Source organism: Fringilla coelebs (assembly GCF_963513975.1).
Source record: "Fringilla coelebs genome assembly, chromosome: 1".
In the NCBI taxonomy this organism is placed as follows: domain Eukaryota; kingdom Metazoa; phylum Chordata; class Aves; order Passeriformes; family Fringillidae; genus Fringilla; species Fringilla coelebs.
Window position 1 is genome coordinate 47,436,081 of NC_140028.1, and position 15,338 is coordinate 47,451,418.

General features: G+C 40.6%; 1 protein-coding gene across 5 annotated transcripts in view; it reads left to right on the forward strand.

The window, feature by feature from the left end:
• Positions 1 to 15,338, forward strand: part of ZNF521 (zinc finger protein 521) — a gene marked incomplete at its 5' end in the record, with an annotated part of 229,435 nt that overhangs the window by 190,800 nt on the left and 23,297 nt on the right. For all 5 annotated transcript variants that reach the window (XM_084222709.1, XM_084222705.1, XM_084222706.1 and 2 more), the window contains 2 exons: positions 9,413 to 9,544; positions 12,214 to 12,329. In XM_084222709.1, coding sequence (XP_084078835.1) covers positions 9,413 to 9,544; positions 12,214 to 12,329 — 248 coding nt within the window. The remainder of the gene's footprint in view (positions 1 to 9,412; positions 9,545 to 12,213; positions 12,330 to 15,338) is intronic.

The following is a 15,338-nucleotide window of genomic DNA, read 5'->3' on the forward strand; positions in this document are numbered from 1 at the left end:
AAATCAAAATATCAATACTATCTGATGTATTAGGAAATATGAAAAGGACTGTTATTTCTTCATGCTCTTGAGTCAAATATCCAATAGAACAGGAAAGCCCTATCCTACTCTTTTTTTCCATTTTTCTTTTTTCTTTCCTATCTTTTAAGAAGAAACAGGCAATTCTTTGAAGATAAACAGCATTTCAGCATTTAGAGACTTTATCTTCCAGACATCCAATAGCTTCATGCCAAAAAAAGAAGGCAACTCTGACCCTTTCTGTATACTCAGAACAAAAGAAATACCTGATGAGACTTGTGTACAAACATAATTCCTACTGCTGGTCCACTGTAGTGTAGAATTAATATTGACACTTTGATTGTCTCCATGTGAGATGTTTTCCCAGTACCACTAAACTTAGAACAGCTTTAGTTTATGCAACATGAAATATTCTCCCCTACCTTGAAAATTAGTGTTTTCTTTGTGCAAAGCTTTAAAGTAGAGATACCTGTACTTTGACCAGTGTCTTCCAGAAGACCCAGATGAGTGGGCATTACTAGTAGGCATGTAGCAATAAATAACAGAGAAAGCTAGTTCTCCAACGAGAAAACAAGAACAAGAAAACAAAACTGTAGCCTACACAGTGAACAAAAATATTGAAATTGAATGCATTTTTTAAAAAATTGAATTAATAAAAAAGCAAAAAGTTCTTACTTATGTTTTTACTATGCTTAGTTCTTCTGAATACAAATGTGACACTTTTATTATTTTTTCCCCCTACAGTTTGATTAAATCATTAATATCTACTTAGCTCAGGCAACCTCTGAGCCATTCAAATTGCAATTTTACTTTACTAAAGAAGATTTGGACCAAGAGTTTTTTCTGGAAATAGGCTCTTAGCTTACAGAAGAGAACAGAGAAAAACTCAAATCTAACCTTCATTCCAATGCTGCATTCATAATGGTTAGCAGGTGAAGTAGGATCTGATTCTTCCCCCATTAATTTAGTTAGAGAGTTTCCATTCTCTATTTGGGATGCAGCTTTGGGGTATGGTTTCTTTATCTGTAAAATTCAGATAATAATCTGTACCTCACTGTGTACTGAGAGGATAGAGGGCTTAACCTTGCACCTCAGCAGAATTTTGTCCCACGAAAAGCCTAGAAAGGACTCTAGAAGGATGGGAGACCTGCTCTCTTCAGTTAGTTATGCCAGCATTTGGAGGATCAGTCACCAAGTTTTTAATCAGTGCTCACTAAGTGCTATTTGAAAAGGTAAATGTTGAGCTGGATCATCTGTCTACAAATAACTCATACCACTCAGCTTATTCCAACTGGTTTAAATTTCTTTTTATATCCCATAGCAAAATTGTTTCCAAAATAAGCTCCATCACATGGGATTTTATTGCAATGATGGAGTGTAACCTTGTAATGTGTGTAGCTATGTGATGCAACACAGACATTTTTTCTGAACGAATTTTAATACCTTTTTCTGGTGCAGTTACAGACAGGGAGTAGCAAATTATGCATGTCCCATCAGCTGGTGAATAACACTTGCAGAATTCCTGAACTCTCTCCTGGTAGCCAGTTGTGCAGAAAATGCTGTTCTTTGATGGAGAGGGGACTTGCTGTATTGAAATTGTTCTTACTTGATCTGAATACATGACACTTATTAAGAAATAGACCGTGCCAGTTGCCCTTCTTTTATTTTCATCCAGCTTCACTGAAGCCAGACAATTTGTGGCTTTAATAGAACATACAAGGCACATGTGGTAAGAAGAGTTCACTTACAAGCAGCCAAAGTGAGTGCAACCAAGCAAAAAAGTGAACAGTTGGTGAAGTGAAATGCATCCCTTGCTTCAGACAAAAATACAGTGGAATGAAAGATGCAGTAGACTGGCTTTCCCTTAAGCAGATCTAATTTCAAAATCTGTCCCTGGAGAGATGAACTTTTGCTTTAATTGAGGAGGTGGATCCCAGCTCTTTGTCACTCCATCGATCAGCACCCTTTGCTGTAGCTTTAGCAGTGCACTGCAGAGGGTTGTAGGATTTATTTCCTGCTTGTTGAATAAAGCTTCCTAGCCAGTGCTGCTGGGAGTCAGCACGGCCTGGCCTCAGCAGCACACTGCAGCTCCCATCCTCTTCCTGCTGCTGAAGGTTGGGACCTTCAAGGCAGTGCCGTAGCCTGGTCCCTACCTTCCCCTTGAGAGGCTGCAGTTGTCGGTGACTCAAGAGTTTAGGATTGTTGCTAGGATCTTGTCTACCAGCTTTCCTTGGAATGAGCAGAGTCTTGCCTAAAAATCATTCTGAACTAAAGAAAAAAGCAAGGGGAAAGGCACTGCTCAGGGTGCAGCCTGATGTTTTGAGTTTCTTCAGCTAACATCATGATTTTGGTTAAAAGTGGTGTTAAGAATAAACACAGACCAGCACACAGGCATTTACATGAGCAGTAGTAAGTGGCACAAGAGTGAAGGTGTGAAGGATAACTGTGCCTAGAGGGTGAGTGAGGAAGCAGGTATTTCTTTCCCCTGCCCTCCTGTATCCTAATATGTGGTGACTTGCCCTGGACAGTCCAGGAGGAACACAGGTGTACTTCTGTCTTTCCATCCAATCCTCTATCCTGTCTCACCAGAACTGAAGAAAAACTGTTTTTCTATGACAGGTTGTTCTCACAGCTGCAAATTCTAGCTGTATACTTCTTCCTGCTGCAAATGCCAGCTGTATGCTTTGCCTTTACTGTCTCCTCCTTTATCACTATTTCCATGCTTTTCATGTCAGCTTCCAAAATTAACACTGTGATGGATCCTGTTTCTCATTTGAGGGGTGCTAATAATGTTTGAGGAATTGAAAATGGCAAAAGCATTAGTGCTATCTGGGAGAAATAATGAATGGGGCTGCTGGAGACTTCACGTAGTGTTCCATTTCAGCTTCCAGGCTTGGAAGAGCTGTTATTTGTTCTTTAGCATGTGAAGGTACATGTCACATCCTTGCCACAATAGACCCTAAGACGAAATTTTGAGTAGGAATGAGGTTGGCTGAAGTGGCACAGGGAGGCTGATGGCTGTATAGGTATGTGGCCAGTAGAATTTAAAAGATGCAGGTAGGCACAGTACTGTAAGCTAGGAAGCATGGATGACTCGTACACTCTGGAAATTACAGTGTTGTGTTGTTTGTCCTTCCCCTGTTTTCAGTGTGAGATGTTGTAGCCGAGGGGTTAGCTGTCATCCATGGCATTGCTTCCTTACTCCTCCCATCTCTGGCTTATAAATGTGTGCTGCAGAATTAGCTCAGGGAAGAGTGAAAGCAATGTGGAAAAGGAGAAATTGGTTTAGGGGCATGGTTTGCTTGGTAAAAAAATTACAAAGAAAACACATTGAATGTGGGAGCTGTGCATGTTTTAGACCTAAAAAAAAAAGTTACAGGGCCCGCAGGCCATTTCATTCCTGTGTTGTGTGTGGAGGGCAGATTTTACATGACTTCTTAGCAGATTATTTTGAGCATGGACCCAGCCTCGTGATGATTTACCAGGAGGACATCATGATCCTAGGACCTTTGCCTATAGATTTATTCAGAGTAGAAGGCACAAGGACCCTTCTGGACAATCTCGAGGATGAATAAGAGAAACAGTCTCTTATAAACTGTTACAAATTGGTGCTGGATAATGGCTGTAGTGTTGATCAGACAATAAAAGAGGGCCCCCAGTGGTTACCAACTTAACAGCTGCATGTAAGTCAGCCAGTGAACATTTGCTTGTAGCTGCTCTAGTTTTGTTTTTATTGAAGAGCAAGAAGCATAAACACAAGTCTAGAGGCTGCTTAAAGGGTTCCACTTGTTTAAAGTGTGTATTGAAATGTGAGGGCTGTCCATGGAATGAACAAGTTGTGCCTTGAGTTGGTAACACAAATTGGGCCGGGTCATCCAGAGCACTGGCTCTGGGGCAGGTGCAAGTGGGAGCATCCTGCTGCTGTACAAGCAGCTCAGTAACCCTGCAGTACATGGGTAGCCAATACAAAGAGGATCCCCAGATATGAAAATATGCTCAGCACGAAGACTGATTATATTTGTTTTTATAACTGGTTGTCAAGTTAGTTGCTGAGGTAATGGGCTGCACCTCAATTAAAATCTACCTGCCTGCATTGAAACATTTAATATTTGTGTAAATATTAAACATTTATATAAATATTAAATGCATTTATTTGGAATTGATTCATGTTTACATTTTCCCACTATCTGAATAAAGATTACAAATGGAAAGCAATTTACTTATGCAGAAATTCTGCATGCATCAAACTCATTTGACTGTGAGCAGTGGGTAAACCATTCCCATCCATCTTGCGAGGTCTTAGCCATGTCCAAGCTCATATCCCAGCCACGTAAGGGCAACAGTAAGCACCAGTTCTGTGCTGTACAGTGGGTACTTTGTTCTTGCCTTCCTCATGGCGTTGTTGGGCCCATAATGTGAAGGACATGCTGACTTGTTTTACGATGTACCACACCAGGGAATGCAGTGCCTAGTTTTCTGTTAGATTTGGAAAAGTGCAGGCTTTATATTAAAGGTTCATTTCTTTTTCATCCTTCAGCTAACTCATTTGCACTGTAATGTACTTTCCTATTCCTCCTCCTGATACTTGCTGCTTTTATACCTATTTGGCAAGCCATATTTTTAGTCTAATCCATACAGCAGTTGTCTAAAATTCCATAGCATTGCTTATTTCTTACCTATAACTCTTAATAAAAAATAGGGCTGTGCCAACCTATTATATCCTTAATAGAATATTCTAATGGTTATTAAATCAATTGACTCTGAATCTCACTTTAATAAATGAGTCAGACAGTATTTTCCAATTACTGTCAGCCGCCACCTTTCCAAAGAGCAGATTATTTTGATTGAATTTTTTAAAGCTGCTCAGCACTTTTTTTAAATTTTTTTTTTACTTTTTTTTTCTGCCTGAGTAAGAGCAAAGAGCAGCAGCTCTGTTCTGCAGGGAAGGAGAGCCCTTTGGACTGTATCTGACACTCCATTCCATTTCAGATTTATCCCAAATGAAAACTGAAAATGTGACATTTCACTGGCCCTTTATTTATTAATGGTATCATATTTTGCACTTCCATAGCACCCTATCAAATTGTTTGCTAAACATGGAGAGCTAGACAGGGGCCACTGTGTAAACAGAGCCTTTTGCATGCTCTTTCCACATCTGGCACCTTTGCAAGATTTGCCACATCCTGGCTCTTTCATGCCAGTGGGAGATAAAAGGCTGGTTGTGCTTTTAAATTGTCTAGGGAGGGCAGAGAACAGGGACAAAGCCTTGTTTTCCCCATCCTTCCACAGTGCTGTGTGATCCAGGAAAGTTGTGTGTCAAGAAATAAGATCTTAAACCCTTTCCCAGGCAGATGGCAGTGATTCTGGGTCTTCTGAGTATGGTAGATAATCTTGGACTCTTCTCCAGCTCCGCTATCTTGGTTGTATTAAAAGTCTTAAGGGATAGTAATTAGGTCAGCCTGTTAAAGTAGAAATTAAAAATTAGCACCTCTCCCTTAAAGATGGGTAGTCTGAGAAACACAGGCCACACTGTCATGCCCAAGGTGATAAGAGTATGTCAGTGTTGGAGTTTGGAATGGAAGCCAGAGCTCCTGACTCTTCTGCCAGTTCTGTACCCTTAGCTGTCTTCCTTAAATTTAAATCATGGCTGGTCTCACATTCTTGAATTCAAGGGCTGGAACCTTGCCCTTTGTTCCAAGGATGTTACAAAGCTGGTGATGTGCACAAAATGGGTGAAAACAGTGGGACTTAGGAAAAATATTATTCTGTTAGTTATATAAATGTAATCTTATTTTAAATATGGTCTTTAGAACTTGAAAACTAAAAGCATTTCATTTTTAAGGGAAACTTAAATTCTGCACAAATTGATGTCTCTTGCCTGGGGAAGGTTTTTATCTGCCCCAGGCGAGTGGGTGATGGGATTTTTCAAACCCTGTTTATAAGCCTTTAGGAAAATCACATTTGCAACATAGAATAATCTAAGTGATTTTGATATTTGTGACCAGGAAGTTACCTTGGATCTCAGTAATATGGCAAATACAATAAGGGTCACATTTTATGGGGTTCAGTTTTTCTTGAAAAAGTACAATTTCTGTGCAATTAAAATTAGTTTTGCTTCAGCATCAGGAGTGTATACCTTTCTTCCTATTTTTTTCTTCATCAACTAAAGTAATGGAAAGACAAAAAAAAGCCTTTTCTGTTTTCTGTAGCGTCATATAAAAATATTTTTTTTCTCAGGTCTTTCTTCCTTGGAATGTTTGAAGAACTCCCCGTTCTGTGTTCCCATGCTCAAGAGTGATTAGCATGATTCATTTACACTTTGCCAACAGTAACTCTGTGATTTGAGAATTGTCATTGCTTATTTTCACCTTGACTTGTGGAAGGTCCTGAGATGGAGCTCTCATTGTCCTAATTGCTTTGACTGTGCGTATCAGCACAAACAGGTTGATGAAGAAACTTCACTTACAGGCTTCCTGTCTTGTAACTGCCCATTGTGGGGAACTTTCACCATCTCCAGAACCATCTGTTCAATAATGACCATGGCAAAGATGTGCATATAGGAGAAATATTGTGTGTCAGTCTGTACAATCCTCTTGAACTAATTAGCAAGTTCAGGAAAGAAGAGGCATTTATAGGAGATTTGTTGCCCTCCTCCTCTTTTCAGGATGCTGTTCTGCAGCTTTGCCTGCAGCAGTGGGTTGCTGCCTGTTGGAAGTACACAGCTTAGAACCTGCCTTGGAGGATGTGTCTGTGTCTCTTAGATCTGCAGACTGGAGTGTGCCAGGTTCTTTTCCTTCATGCTCCCCTTGGTTGTGCTTGCATGGGCTGTACTTGTCCTCTCTCAGCAGCATCAAAGGCAGAACAAACTGGAAGGGCTTGTCAGTGATGGTAGAAAATGCCAAATCCCAGGCAACTCTTGATAATCCACTGAAATTTTCCCTGCTAATGAAGTAGCTAGCATATATTTGATAAATATTTTAATTTTTTTTTAATGAAGAGTTATAAAAGGTGTCATCTACAAGATGAGAAAATGTCACCCACCCTTAACCTTCCCCTGGAAGTCTTTTGCATAGGATTTTATCAGCTATTGTACCTGACTACCAGCGTATGTGGCTGGGTGGGATGTGTACCTCAGCAGCCTGTGCTCTGTTGCCACCATATTCCAGTCTCTCCAGAGAGGCCATGGTGTCAAAACAGCTGAGATTGACCTCAGCCTTTTCCTGAGTTTGTGTTGACAGCTGTCCTCAGTGGATCTAGCTATAAATTGGTGCCTGGTCAGGCAGGCTGAGAGTCAAGTTCTTCTGTCTCATGTAGGTAACAGAGACGGGCACTTCAGCAGCAGCAGTCTGTGGGCAGGGGATTGCCAGGACCACCAACATTTTTCAGCTGACACTCAGAGCAGGCCTTCCATTTCACACCCTCTAAAAGCTCTGCAGCATGTATGTGATGATGCAGAGCAACACGGCGTCCCCAGGCAGGTGCAAAGGAGAGCCCTTTATTGCAAAAACCAGGCCTTTTTAAGCAGCTAGCCCATTACCAGTTTACATAGTTTTAAGGCACAACAAGCCGAAGTCAACCAGCCACTGCACACCGTGATGTGGACATGTGGCGGTCACGCAGCACACGTCTCTCACGTCTCTCACGTCTCTCTACCCCATTCCAACTGAGTCACTCTCCCATAGTTCCCTACTTAGCCTAAGTAGCAGGCCAGAGCCACGATTTTCCAAAGGTAATAAGGCCCTTATTTTATAAGGCTCTGCGTATGTGCAACAGAGGTAGTCAGGAACGTTGAACACTGCTTTCAGTAAGGATTGGGTAGAAAAGGAAAGGAGGTTTGCAGTTTGCTGTGTCTGCATGGGAGGGACGTACTTTTGTGTAAACCTTTGTCTTTGTTGGGTTTCATCTGCCCCTTTTCATTGCGCAGGGCCCTGACACCTCATGGAAACCACACAATGGTAATTTTCGGTAGTTCCACCTGCAGAATGGCCACCATGGCCTGGCTTAGCTCACACTGTCTAACTCCTCTCCTTTGGCTAGAGATGCCATGACTTACACAAAGGCCAAATTTAGCTTTTGGACTAACAAGAAGTGAAAGCTGGGGGCTACCACCAGCATTTTTTTTCAATTCTTATAAGTCACTAAGGGTCATTTGAGGCAGGAATATGCCCCTACTCAGCCACAGGAGCACCATGTCATGTTCTCTTTACACCAGTGGAAAGGACTGTTGTGTGGGATGCAAACATTGTCTGTGCTCCCACTGTCCTTCACGAATGCCCGTCACCAGGGTCACTCGCTGTCGCTGCAGGCAGCCCTGCGTCCAGCGGGAGGTTGGCAGCCTGGCATTTGTGTGTTCAGCGTTCTCCTGAACTGCTCCTTCCCAGCTGAGAAATGGCGGGGAGCTGCCCCAGCCACCAAGCATTCCATTCCCGCTTGTTTTTTAATAATCAGATACAGTATTTACCTGCGAGATCAATGCTACTCGTGTAGCACACCGGTGACATACAGAAGGACCTTTTCTAAGCGGCGCTGTGGGAATTGAGGCCTCTGCAGCAGGGCTGGAAGCCACTTCTTACCTAGCAACTGTTTCTAAGTAGGACAGCGGCTGACTGCCCTCATGGCGGAGTGGATGAATCCTGCAGCACCCTCAGGAAGGGAACCTGGTGCCAGGCACCAGCCGGCCTTGGAGGACAATGGGAGGAAGCAGAGGAACAAGCGGCGGGGAGCGGGAAGGGTTTTAAAGCCACAGGACGTGGACGGGAAAGCTGCGTCAGAAGGCGCATGGGGACTTCTCTGGGCTGTTCAGAGGAGAAATGCAAATAAAGAGGGAAAAAATCCAGGATCGTCAGAAAGAGAGGTCTGAAATCCTGCAGTTTGCAAAAGGTTTCATGTATGCCCACAGGGCTGGGAATGTGGAGTAGGAGTGATGTGAGGGTATGAACTACCCACCCTCCTCACGCCGGTTACAAGAAACTCCACCTCAGCCAGAGTGCCAAAAACAGCATTCACAGTTCTTACCCGTGGTAGACAGGATGATGTGTGATCAGCATTAAATTCCTCACGTGCTATTTTGCAAATGTACTTGGTCGTGACTGGGTGGCTCTGCTAAGAAATGATGTTTCAGGTCATAGTCATCATTTCCTACTGAAAGCTAATGCTCTGCATTCCTGCATAGCGCTAATTATAAGTGGAAAATCTGTGCTTTTAATGCCCAGTCAAGCTTTGGATATTCTGAAACATTCTGGGTAAGAGAACACTTCAGCAATTGTAGGCGCTGAGGGGCATCCAGTTTCCTGAGCTTAGGAAAACAAAAATTGCTCCAGTTCACAGATTGTGTTTGACTTTCTCTTTGTAAGGGCTGTGGTGAATTTCAGTTTTCCTTTGATTTCTCCTGCAGATGAAGGACTGAACCATGAATGCAAACTCTGCAATCAGACATTCGACTCTCCTGCCAAACTTCAGTGCCACCTGATAGAGCACAGCTTTGAAGGCATGGGGGGCACCTTCAAATGTCCGGTGTGCTTTACAGGTAGGAGCCCATCGCTGCTTGTCCCAGCCCCTTAGCTTGACCTTGCAGAACTCCCTGAAAAAATGTGTTGTGTGCTGGCTTTAGGTCAGCTTTAGGAGGGAACATTACATTTTGCTCATTAATAATATTGATTAGAAATCGTTTAGAAAGCTGAGTTCCTTGGAAGGTCGGTCATCCATCTGTAAGAAGTGCATTTCAAGCTCTTCTATCGGAAGTTTGAGTTTTTTATAATTACAGAAGTGATAGTCTGTTACCTTCCACAGTATCACTTCCATGTTTCAAACCTGCCAAGGTTAAAACTGTCCATAAATTTGTGCTTTAAAGCTACAGATGCTTCATCTAAACCGATAAAGCTCAGAGCAGAATTTGGCCCCAGTTCCCAGGCATAGCCTGTGCAGCAGCATTCTCCTCTGATGGGGTAAGAAAGCCCACATGCGTGTGTTTGTTGGCTTGTGGTGAGAAGAAACACCCTTGTAATGTGCTTTACAAAGCAAGCCATGCTGTCTTGCCACAAGTCAAGTTCTGCTCTCCCCTGACACAAGTCCAAGTGTGGAATAATCCTCCCCGAGTCAGTGCTGTTATTCAGTAGTACAACCCAAGTGAGAAAATAACTTGACCCAATAGGACTAAGCACTGCAGTGTTTGGGCCATAATGAAGAACAGAAAAATGCTGTTGTTGGAAATGAAAACACATTAAAAGGGTGCCTACTGAGTTGTTGTGAGTTTTTTTAAGGACTTCCTAATAGAACATTTCATAAAATGATAACCTAAAACATGAGTGTTACTATGTAGCTTGCATTCCTAATTTTGCTTTAAAAGATGAAAATCAAAGATAATCACAAACATGACAAAACACACTTTGGGTATTCACACATCAATGGCATGCTAATTCTGGAAGCCATTCAAGGTTTCTGTTTTCCATTAATGGAAGTGAAGGATTTTCATTGATAAGCAAATAGACCCTTTAATACCTTCATTTTACTCCTCTTTGTTTGGCAGCTCCACACCCAGGGAAACCTAAGCGAGTGCTACCAAGGAAAATTAAATTTGAATTTTTCATCTTTCAGATACAGTGGCTGGTGATGATTATTACCTCTCTCTGTTCAGGTTTCACACATTTCTGTGGGTTGTAAAATTAAAAAAATACGTAATTCCTCTTCACTGCACAGCTTGTCTGAGCATGGGTAGTACCACCAGAAACAGTTTGTCTGTAAAGTGTCTGTCTTCAATAATTCTTTCAGTTAGGCATCCTTCAAGTTTTTAGCTTTACTACTGATTCTACCATTTTTTCCCCTTGTTTTTGCTTACACATTATGGTGTGATCTTTTTTTAGTGTGATGTCATGAATCTTCCGTTTCCAAGTTTAGCATGTTGTAAATGCAACATTAAAACTTGCATATGTAAAGAGTACCCACTGAGGGCTCTCCATGTGACCAAGATCCTTGATAAAACTAATCCTTCCATTTCCGAGCCAGTAGCCTTGTGAAATGTGTTAGAGTATGGAGATAAGTAGATTCCAATCTGTGCGAAATTCTTATTGCTTTTTGCTGATGGGGTAAATAGACAGTGAGCATTAATCACAAACAATGATGCTTTATTAGCAATGTGCCATTAAATTACTTCAGCACATCTTGCTAGAATATTAACCAGAAGTAAAAATCACCAATATAAGTTTTATATGGAAAATGGAATCTGATCTTTTTTTTTCCAGGGTAATGAGAAATGTGATTAAAATGTATGACTCAGAAGAACAATATTCTGATGTTTTTTGTTGCCTTGCAATTAGAATAATTTTAATGATTAGGAGTGGAGTCAAAGTCAAATGCCAGCATCTTTAATAAATCCTTTCCCTGCCTATACAGATTAATATTGTAGATGCAAACTTTTTTAGGTCACAGTGCACCAGGCATCCATCAGAAGTCAGTGCTGCCAACCCAAACACTGCCTCTGGCATATACAATTTAATTATTAATAGTATGTCTCCTAGGTAAACTGTTACACAGTCTTAGGGCCTTGTTTTGTAGTCATTAAAATTGAACATGTTTATATTATTGAAACCCTTGCATTCAGTGTGTAGGCAGAGTTGATCTTAAAGTATCCAAAGAGAATTTACCTGCAGTTCTGTTTCACATTTATAGACATTGCCCCAGTATAGCTGTGGGACATAATTTTTAACATTAACACATTTAAATACAGAGCTGTTTGTTAGCTTTAACTTTAGGCACACAGAGTAAACAGGACTTTGGCATCTGTGCTTTTCAAACCTGTTGGTTGCCAGGAAATAAGTTTTGTGTGTGTTCAATCAAAGTGCAGTAAGCATGAAGAAATAATTCTGAACAAGAAATGGCATTTTCAGATACTCTATAGATGAAATCTTCATTGGTTGTCCTGACAGGGTGTCTTTTTTTTTATCTTGGTCAGTGGTTGGGTTTTTTTTTCCTTACACCAGGGATCTGTTTCAATTCATTTGTTTTAGAAGAAGCCTCCCACTTTGTAGATAAATGACATTCTTGGTATGCATTATAGCAACAGCGTAAGGTGAAATCTGAATGCACTTGCCTAATTTTACATGCTGGAATTGCTCAATGCTATTGAGAGATTGTTTATAAAAAAACTCTTCACTTACAATATGAAATAATGAAAAGCTTGTTCTTTGTCTAATATTTCAGTGTTTGTCCAAGCAAACAAGTTGCAGCAGCATATTTTCTCAGCCCATGGACAAGAGGACAAGATCTATGACTGCACACAGTGTCCACAGAAGTTCTTCTTCCAAACAGAGCTGCAGGTACCTCACTTGTTACCTGGGGGTTATAAAAGCATTATGTGTTTGATAGCTGAGTTCAAAGCTGTACTTGCCATGACCTCCTCTGATTCTTGCTTATCATCAGGATGGGAATTAGAGAGGGTCAAGAGAAATTGAAGGTGATTCAACCCATGCTGTTTCAAAAAGATGCTGGCAGAAAGCCACCTGGTACAGAGCTGAATTGCAGGATTCTTGCACTGTAGGTTCCTGCAGCTCAAGGTATTCTCTAGGAGAGAGAAATGGGCATCCTGTTTTTCTGCTTGATAGCCATAACATCTTTAGTAAACCAGTGAAATGGAAAATAAATGTATTCTTTTGTCTTTAAATGTGAAAAGCTATGCACTGAAGTAGGAGTGTAGTGATGGCAGAGAGGGGAAGTAGACAGAATTTCTCTTTTGATTTGGTGGGGAATAAAAATAGGGTCAAATGAATGTCTTTTTGTGGGCTGTTGTCAGATTTGTAATGATACTGTTTATTAAGGGTAAACAAAAGGAGAGAGAAGGAGAGAGAGAAAGAGAGAAAGAAAGAGAGAAAGAAAGAGAGAAAGAGAGAGAAAGAGAAAGAGAGAAAGAAAGAAAGAAAGAGAGAGAAAGAGAAAGAGAGAAAGAGAGAAAGAGAGAGAGAAAGAGAGAAAGAGAGAAAGAGAGAAAGAGAGAAAGAGAGAAAGAGAGAAAGAGAGAAAGAAAGAAAGAAAGAAAGAAAGAAAGAAAGAAAGAAAGAAAGAAAGAAAGAAAGAAAGAAAGAAAGAAAGAAAGAAAGAAAGAAAGAAAGGAAAGAAAGAAAAAGAGAGAAAGTGCAGGTATACAAAAGACAGTTATGAAAAGAAAGAAACAGGAAGACAAGGTAAAAATTACTTTTAACAGTTGAATTAGGACTGGATTTTGAAAAGCAGAATAGATAACTGAATTATGAAGATGTGAAGGATGCAGAGTGTAATTATGATTTGTACAATCACCTCCTAACAAGTCCCTCCCATCTAAAATACACTTTCATTTCAAAATACATGGGCTCCCAAGCAACTGCCTTCATTTTTTTGTTGTAATAAACAAATTATGTTTTTCCACTCAAAATTTATTCCTGCCCAAGACTAAGAAAAAGCTTTTGCTCTTTCCATCTAAGCCTCATTCATTGAAACTTCAACATAACTGAAGCACCTGGTTTTCTAGGGAATGGCACAAAAGGGTGTCGCTACAGAGAGAAACTCTGCTCTCCATGGGCTAGATGACAGAGTGTTGGTAGTTGCATGCTGCAGAAGGCCTCTACTAGACCCCATCTCGGCATGCTTAGGGACAGCCTCCCTCTGTCTTATTTGCACTTGCAATAAGGAAGAGGTATTCATTTACTTATACACTTAATTCATTAGGTTTATTATTATTTTAATTAATTTGGATAGCCCTACCTCAGTGGAGAATGCATTATATTTAAAAAAAATGCAGTGCCATCATGCCATTTACATTTATTTGTTGGGATCACTGTCTTTCTTCTCTTACCTCCAGTTACCTACCCAGGCTGCTGAAAGGGCAGCAAAGCACTCAGGCACAGCTGTAGGTACTGAGTTTTGAGGTCTCCTTTTGCTGAAAATACATTGATTTCCAGCCCACTCCCACTTAAAACCTATTCTAGGAGGCATTGCTTTGTTCAGGCTATCTACCACCTAAAGCAGTGGAATCTTTGGCAGCTGTCCTCTAGGTTATGCTTCTCTATCCTTTCACATTGCCTTGGTTTGTGTTGGGGCTTGCAGCATAGCTGTATGTTTATTCTATCAAGAGCAGTTTCTTACTTTTTAAATTAAATGTGCATCTGATGTTCTTCTCCCATACACAGGACATGCTGATCATGTCAGATTAGAAGATAGGATCAGCACTCCATGGTTGTAGGGAAGGCAGGGTGGAAACATGAACAAAGTAGAGCAGGGCAGAATGCAATAGCATAGAAGTCCTAGCCACATGTATGGTTCAGCTGATAGTTAAAGGGAATTAATTCAAGCAAACAGAAAATATATGCGTTATAATGGTGCTTAATTTGGTGTTTGGCCGAGTGTGATTCTTCGCTTAGCATTTTCTGGCTCCTGGTCAGAAAGAGTAGCCTATAAGAATCCCCTTACACTATGTTCATCTCACCTTCTCAGTACAAAAATCAAGTAAGACTCCCTTTAGAAGTTTCCGTTATTTCACTCCAGGCACTTGCTAGGAATGCAACACAATCCCACAGGACCACATTCCGGTGAGAACAGAGAACAAATGACCAGTCCTGAAAATCAAACCTTCAATGTATTGCTCAACCTTCAAGCTGAAATAATGAAATTTTACAGGAATTTGCTCTTTGTTTTAAGATCCTTTTGACACTTCCTTTGTACACTGCTTTTAAATGCCTTTGTCCTCAATAGCTGCAGAACCAGCTTTAAACTTTTTTGGATACTACCTGCATATGGAAGCAAACGGAAACCCTCCGTAACAGTTAGAAGTTTGTGCTTTCAGAGTGTTTCAAGTTGTGAATTTTTGTACTGCATGTTTAAAAGGCTTTATGGTGTATTTATACCTCTGAAATGGAGTTGGAAAAGTGTGTCCCTAAAAGTGTTTATTCTTTAGAATAGAAAGCTTTTGATAAGACATGCTTAACACAATAAGGGCTTTTATGAAATAGGCTTCTACAAATTAGGAAGCTGAAAGGTAGATGCATTTATAGGGTGCCTAAATTTCTCCCAAAAGATTAAAATCTTCTAATTGAACACCTGGACCATTTAGTTCTCTTTAGAGGGTGGATATAACTAAAACAGTGTTCTCCATTCATTATCCATAAGACTGAATTTTTAATTGATAAGGAAGTAAAGAAACTTATCACTAGTTTATTATTGAATTTTCATTAAATTATGAGAAATGAATTTGTACCTATTAAGACTTCTTCTTCCTGCCCACAAGCTCTTTCCAGTGCCTTTTTGCCTTAGTCTTATTGGACATAGGCTTAGATATTTGCTCTGGTGTTTGTGCTTCT